General features: G+C 37.9%; 1 protein-coding gene across 1 annotated transcript; it reads right to left on the minus strand.

Moving 5' to 3' along the window:
- Positions 1 to 2,140: 2,140 nt before the first annotated feature.
- Positions 2,141 to 2,755, minus strand: LOC147901165 (uncharacterized). Its single transcript, XM_087376442.1, has one exon. It carries the CDS (start codon positions 2,753 to 2,755, stop codon positions 2,141 to 2,143), a length of 615 nt encoding a protein of 204 aa, XP_087232568.1.
- Between the last annotated feature and the right edge of the window lie 5,058 nt (positions 2,756 to 7,813).

Below are 7,813 nucleotides of genomic sequence, written 5' to 3' on the forward strand. Positions count from 1 at the left end.
AAGCTGGGTATAGTTGCATGCAATCTTCACATCATTATAGCTGCTTAAAAGCGATGTACCATTCATTAGCCTGCCTCTATATATTTGATTACAGCTTGTGATTGATCCATGCTTGCCTCCTTTGCCTCCTTCTCATCCTATCTTCTCTCAAACTTCAATCCAAATTTCATAGTAGTCCTATGTATCGATCGATTATAGTAGGCTAGGCCACTCTCATTTTTCCATTCCAAAATTCGATCGTTAAAATCCTTACGAAGATCTCAGTTGATTTGGCATTTAACTTGTCAGGTTCAACTTTTGGATTGATACATTATTTAGGTAAGGAGATTTCTTAGCAATTTCATTACATATTATAAATCTGTAACACTTCTAGATATTTACATTGCAAATATTGCGACTGATTGATAAACATTATTCCATACAAGGACGTTCATTAAACAGGTACATTCACTATTTCCTATAACCTTCTTTATCAAAATAAAAACAACCAAAAATTTCTTTAAAGAAATATACATTATGCAATATATAAAATCCATTATGCGATTTACAAAATACAGGATGCAAGATCCCAAGAAACGGCACATTCCACATTATGCAATTTGCAATATATACAAGATACAAAATCCCAAGGAATAGCACATTCCTTGGTCTTATAATTTTTGGAGAGAAACTGTGCCAACTCTCCCCCCACATGAACGTGTAGTTACACGAACATGTGGTTACATGTATTATGAAATTTGTGCTAAGATGATCATGTTTTCACATGATCATATGGTTTATATGCAAGATTTGAACAATGCTATGTAGTTATATATAACAATAAAATGCAGATTTATCATGCATTTTCAAGTGTGTTTTGTTTGTTGTATACTTTCATGATATATCTTTACATTTGCAATATAGAGTGATGAAGACGTGACTTATCATCGCGTGGATTACAATTGATATGGGCAATCATCTACGATCACATCTAAAGACCAAGTACTTTTATAATATATTTGGTGTCATTCATAGAAATGAAGCGAACATTTACGGAAAAGCGAGCATGTGCTTATATATAATAGTATTCGAAATATGAAAAGACGAATGAAGCAAACATTTATGGAAAAGCGAGCATGCGCTTATATATAATAGTATTCGAAATAAGAAAATATGATTACACCCCAGTATTCCATCATGGCCATCAATCGATACACATTTAGAAGAATGACAAAACATGTGCTCTAAATTTGTAACAAAAATGAAATATTTTGTGTATTGTGGTAGAGTTGAATTTTCCATGAATTCCTTCTCAAAGTTACGAGTGATACCATCTTTACTAGATTTTGAGGTCGTACCATATGACTTGTCAAATACTTTTCTTAGTGTGTATACTGAGAACAAGAATGATATTTCTCAATAAAACATAACAATAATGACTTGTGAGGCTTGTATAAAGTCTTCTTTTAGAAAACTGTACTCAGCTCCATATGATCATGACTGCATATGAAATATGCTAGTTGCAGACACATTTCGAATGCAAATGCTGTCGATCATTGATGTATCTTAAATCAATATTTCAAAAGCAATTAAATCATTAGCAACAGGAATGCTCCAAAGAAGATCAATACTAGAAAATCCATTGATATGTTGGGATTGACAACAAACATTACTACATCTCAAGTTCACAAACATCATACTGCTACGCAACATTGTCAAACACTTGTCATTTACTTCCTCTATGTAAGAGATGCATACCCGATCTAGTTGGTTCTTCTTCTCGACTCATATAGCTGCTCTTGGCTGGCCCAACAGGAATTGAAGAGCATCCTTGTCATCCAGTTTTCTCTAGCCTCCTCTGAGTAAGCATACTTGCTAGAATTCTGAGATGGCCACAGAAGGACACATACAACACACAGCATTGAAAAGTAAAGGACATACCACACAGCCATGATTATCCAAGCCGCCTACCATCCTTCGTTGAAGTCATCTATTGCTTGGAAATACCTCCAAACCTATCCAAGCTGCCGCAACAATCACGTACACTCTCACAACACTTGTCATCTTCTTGTATAGCTCCCATTTTGAGATCATTTGCCTTGCCTCCAGCTTGTCACAAATCTTTTCCAAGGATGTATGTATCCAATGCACGAAGAAAACATTAAAGAATGCACCCAGCAGGAATAACGGATAGAGGTGCTTTCATCGAAAGATTGATCAGTTTTTGTGCAGTCTCAAATGTGTATAGCAATTGCATCGCCCCTACATATAATGTAACCAGGAGATGGGCTTTCCGAGACATTTCCTTTAGGGGATGAACGACATTATAACCCATGGAAAACGACCAAAGAATCGCTCTAGAGAAGACGATTCGTGACATCCCAAATTCCATTGTCCAAAGAGGGAGAGTCATTTGCTGATCAACAAAGAATGACATCCAGTCATGAGTAGTGCCCTTAGTGTGCAGAAGGGCTGTTTGCATACTAGCATTCATATTTGCATATCCAACATACCAAAGGACCACCTCAAACAGACCTAGAGCAATAAGAAGTGTGAGGCCGTTCTGGAACGTCATTTTGTCTTTCCAGAAACGAACGTACTGGGAAGTCCATGCCACGGCTAGTACAAGGTATGCGAAAGACATAAGACCATACAATCTTAGCAGTGGTGTCAACTCACCTGGCAGATAACCCATAGGATTCTTCCAGACCGTCGTCCCATCTACGACGACACTTACCAGTTGTGGATCGCAAAATACGAAATAGAGGCTGTACATACCCGTTTTGGTGATGCCTACACTGTGTGGAGGCATGATAGCTTCAACGGAATCTCCTTCAAATACCACGGATGTGGAATACGGCTAGTTTGTGCTGTCTGATGAATGATTTATAATTAGCTTGCCTTGCGTACAATGCAGTTCCTTGGCTAGATAGAGAGTGCAAAAGATGGATTGTTGCCCATCATACTTTATGCCTTCGATTGTGTCTCTGTCGGAAGCCTCAACAATGATGGCATGGATCACACCAGTTATAATTGTTCGTCGAAACCTGATAGTATCAAAACGGATGTAAGATTTGCCGTCTACAACCCCTTGGGGGCTTCCCTTGGAGGTAGAGGCATGCATCCCCTCGCTGTCTCTGTAAATGCATAATGCTCCCTGTGTACGAAATGCCCCTTAGAATACTTATGAACGGCACTTCGAGTCCCCTGCAAAAGGCCAGTGCTGCAAAGAACGATGCTAAAGAGCAAAATGGATGATGCACGTCTCATGGTCGACCAACGTGCTCAAGCTTAAAAAAAGTGCTCTTTGGCCACTGCATGCATGAGTTCAAAGATGCAAATGAATATATACACAAAAACACCACACAGGTGCGTCGAACACATCTGAATTCAACAGAATAATAATGGGCCGGCTTCGTTAAAGAATTGCAATTTGTACAATTAGGCTGAAAGCCTCAGCATTAAGCCAAGTTCCAATAGAATAATATTATGGGCCAGCTTCATTAAAGAATTGCAATTTATACAATGAGTCTAAAAGCGTCGGCGTTAAGCCTACAATTATTCTTCCCCTTGTAGGCCTTGTACATGTAAGACAAGAAGTGCATGAAAGTTTTAAGTTATATTTGTCACATCATTACACTGTATTTCTACACAAAACCACAAAACCAATGGAGGACTCTATTGCATTTTGTGGGCAATTTGACCCATGATGCATATGCGGCTAAAAGACCCACCCTTTCTTTTAGAAATGCCAGAAACTATAGAGACGAAAACAAGCTGAGGCACATGGTGCTGAAAGCACTGCTGCTATTTTCATTTTAGAAATGAGTTAAGTCAAAGTTAGCAAGTGAGCTTTAGACACGCACTCCCCCCCCCCCAATTCTCTCTCTCTCTCTCTCTCTCTCTCTCTCTCTCTCTCTCACTCAAACACACGCGCACATGCATGCATGCTGCATGCACTCAATGGAGAGAAGATGACCCACTTTAGTGATATTTTTAGGACTCGGTATTTTTAAGGACACCCCTTTGTCCCTTGATTAAGAAGGACAAGACATTATGATGCGTTCAAAGAGCTAAGTCAATTTTATCATGTCATTTGACTTTATTTAATGAATCTAATAAGTGAGCATAATTTCTTATGTTAGGGCTGAATACTTTGTCTCTTGATTAGGAGGACAAAACATCACGATGCCTTCTTTTAATGGTATTATCACCTTGAAATCCACGCCTTTGGGATGACACGCTATCCAAAAAGATACAAAATGCCCTTTTCTAAATGGTCCTTGGGCTCCCACAAGGCATGGATTTCATGCTATCCCGGAGGCCATGTAACATGAAAAAGTTAACTATTTTAGACAACATGTCAATAGGTTGTCCAAAATGGTCCAAAAGGCCTTTTTAAAAATGGTATGTCATTAAAAAAACCATGCCTTTTGGGAGACCAAGGACCATTTAAAAGATGGACTTTTGAATCCCCCCTTTTTTTTTGCAAAGAAAATTTCAACCATTTTGGACAGTGTGTTGACACACAAATTGAAATGGTCAAAAATGCCATTTTTATCATGTTCTATGACCTCGAGGATAGCATGTAATATGTCAACATGCCATCCAAGGACCATTTTAAAAATGGAGTTTTGGAACCCCCCCTTTTTTTTGCAAAAAGAATTTGGACCGTTTTGGACAAGTGTTGACACACAAACTAAAATGGTCAAAAATGTTGTTTTGTAATGTTCTATGGCCTCGAGGATAGCATGCAATCCATGCCTTTGAGGAGCCCAAGGACGATTTAAGGAAGGGCATTTTGGATAGCATGTTGACACGCAATTTAAAATGGCCCAAAATGCCATTTTCCTAGTGGTCCTTGGGCTCCCAAAAGGCATGGTTTTTTTGTTTAGATACCATTAAAAAAAGGCTTTTTGAACCATTTTCGATAGCGTGTTGAATCTCAGTCTAAAATGGTCCAAAAGGCCATTTTTTTCATGTTCCAAGGCCTCTAGGATAGCATGAAATCGATGCCTTTTGGGAGTCCAAGGACCAATAAGAAAGGGGCATTTTGGAGCTTTTGGATAGCGGTTCACACAATGTCCAAAATGGTTCCAAAGACCCTTTTTAAAATGCCCTCGGTTTCAAAAAAACATGAATTTCATGCTATACTAAAGGCAATGGTGCATTTTTAAAATGTCATTTTGGACTATTTTAGATAGCGTGTTAACACGCTCTCCAAATTCTCCAAAAGACAACTTTTTAAATGTTTTATTGGCCTAAAAGCCACGCCTTTTTGGAGCCCAAGGACCATAAAACAAAAGGCATTTTGGGCCACTTTAAACTACCTATTGACAATCTGTCTAAAATGGTCTTACCCTTCTCAAGACATATAGTTGGAAAACTTGGTTTGTGTTTCTATTTTTGTTGAGAAGATGATTGGAAGAAATAATTTTTTACTTCGTAGGGTTTTGTTGCTTTAGGATGGAATGATATGTTGCTCCTCTTCAAAGACATAGTTGTAGTAAAAACAACATTTTGGAGGGGACTATTGTTTTATTATATTTGCTTTGTTCTTCATCCAAATTTTTATATGCCTTGAATTGTTTCATGTAGAATGAAAATGGGTGCATGGAAAAGAATGATGAAAGGGTGGAAACTATTCCTCCCTCAAGGGGGTATAAAGGCCAAAGAAGTGATGTGTCCAATGAGGCTTCCTTTGAAGGACCTTCCAACTTAGGAATCGATGAAAACATAATTAAGGAGCGTGAAAAATCTATAGACATGGTAGTGACCATGGGAAGACATAGGATGATGATGAGGCTAAGCTCTGATCAGTGAAATGGACTTGCAAATGGCTAGTAAGTGGGATGTTATTGGCGGATGCAAACTTTCGAGAGCAAATGACTGTCCAAGAATCCCCCTTTGTTGGCTTACTACATATGCAAGAGTGAGAGGATTGAGGAGTGATGTTGCATTCTAGTTTGAAGGATATCTACTAGAGAAGGGTGGCTTTATTATTTATGCTTGTATGTGTGATGGTCAAGAGATGGAAGTAACTAATGCAACCAACGACTCATGGTCACCTATATGGAGGGAAGTTGATGCTAGATTTGAGAAAGGAATATTAAAGAAAAAAGAGTACAAGTTCCTTTCACAAAAAATGTTTTAGCTTTGGGAGGGTAACTATTGCACAATGGCCTAGATGTCATTGATAAATGAAGCCTACAAGGAGACTAGGTCTAAGCACATCAGAGTTGTTTGCACTATGATAGACCCTAGAAAAACTAGTGATATCACTCTTGGATGGGCTACAAAGAATGAGGTCCTAAGTCTCTTCTTCTCATAATGCTTTCTCTTAGGTACAATCATGGGTTGGTGGTTTCATTAAGCAAAATGGTAAATGGAAGTGATTATAATTGGGGATGTGATTACTATATATTTTTAGTGCTTCTCTATTTTTTGTAGGCTTAATGACTCACAATCATGCCATCATCAAGCCTAGCTTGAGGACACACTTGTAAATGCTAACAACATTTGTGAGTGTGATCCTCAAATTTTAATGGAATCAATGGCTCATGAGAAAGTCCAAGTGATAGAGAAATGAAGAGCACAAAATTCAAGGGGGAGAAACCATGGTTTCCTTTAGCCTATGATTATTTGGCATGACTTGTATTCTAGGTGTCTAGGTGTGGTTATGTTCAAGAGGACTTCAAGGCCTTGTTTTTTCAATATGTTGCATGATATTATGCTTCTCATGTAGGTTGAATGCTCGTTGGAACTAAAAATGAAGTGGCTAAAATATCAAATAAAGTCCTAGAAGAGCAAATAGGTGAAATGGAAGGCAAACCGTGTGGGTATCCAAATTTTTTTGTGTGGATAGAATGGGAAACGTAGGAGTTGCTTTGGAATTCGAATCCAACGTTTCTTTAATTTTTCTAATGTATGAATTGGCTTATTTGTTTGAGTTTTGTGTAGGTGTTGAGACATGGGGATGTGTGGAAGCCAAGGTGGTTTTCATTGCATTATTATAGGCATGATTCTTGAGTCAATTTGGAAAAATTGATGTCGTTTAATAATGTTGACTTGATAATGGAGAAAAAATTAGTGTTTTTGTCACTATCTACTGGGATCCAATAAGGTCATGAAGGACATGTACTTCATGCCCATTGGAGATATAGAATACAAAGGATACATTAAGTACGACATAATTGTAATGAAAAACACTTGTTGAGATCATTGGTATCTTAAGCTTATCCTTATTGTTATATGTTTTGTAGATGGCTCTCCAGATAAATATTTATAGAGAAAGTTGAGAAGGAATCGTTGGTTACCTTAGATGATATGCTTACTATTGTAAGCATAATTCAACATCTCCAAGCCCCTCAAGAATATTCCCTTTAGCAATACCTTAAGGACATCAAGTTAGAGGGGAGGAAGCACATGTTTTTGGCCCTTAGAGATAAGGAGGGTAAGTTGGATAAAAAGGAGAGTAAAAAAGGAGATGGTTCCTAGCAAAAAACCTAATAGATGTAGAAGTAGTAGCCCATAGAGTTGTGTCTAGATAGTAATACAGTTTTAATCTTTTATTCTATTTGTCCAAAATAATGTCCATTATGTTATTCATTGTACGACAACAACATATAAAGAGTGGTGTTGTGGTGGAAGGTGTTTTGACTTGTTTCTATGTGTGTGCATTTTCTTTTAGGTACCGTCTTCATTTGGTGAATTAGTAGAAAATTGGTGAGATGCATAGACAATATAGAGGGTGGATCGAGATTGGCAACCCCTCATCATACATGTACCCACCATCCATGCATTCCTTGTCCCAATGGGAGATGAACAATTGTCC

Source organism: Dipteris shenzhenensis, chromosome 6, assembly GCF_047967505.1.
Source record: "Dipteris shenzhenensis isolate YYH24624 ecotype China chromosome 6, Dip_SZ_1.0, whole genome shotgun sequence".
Lineage (NCBI taxonomy): Eukaryota > Viridiplantae > Streptophyta > Polypodiopsida > Gleicheniales > Dipteridaceae > Dipteris > Dipteris shenzhenensis.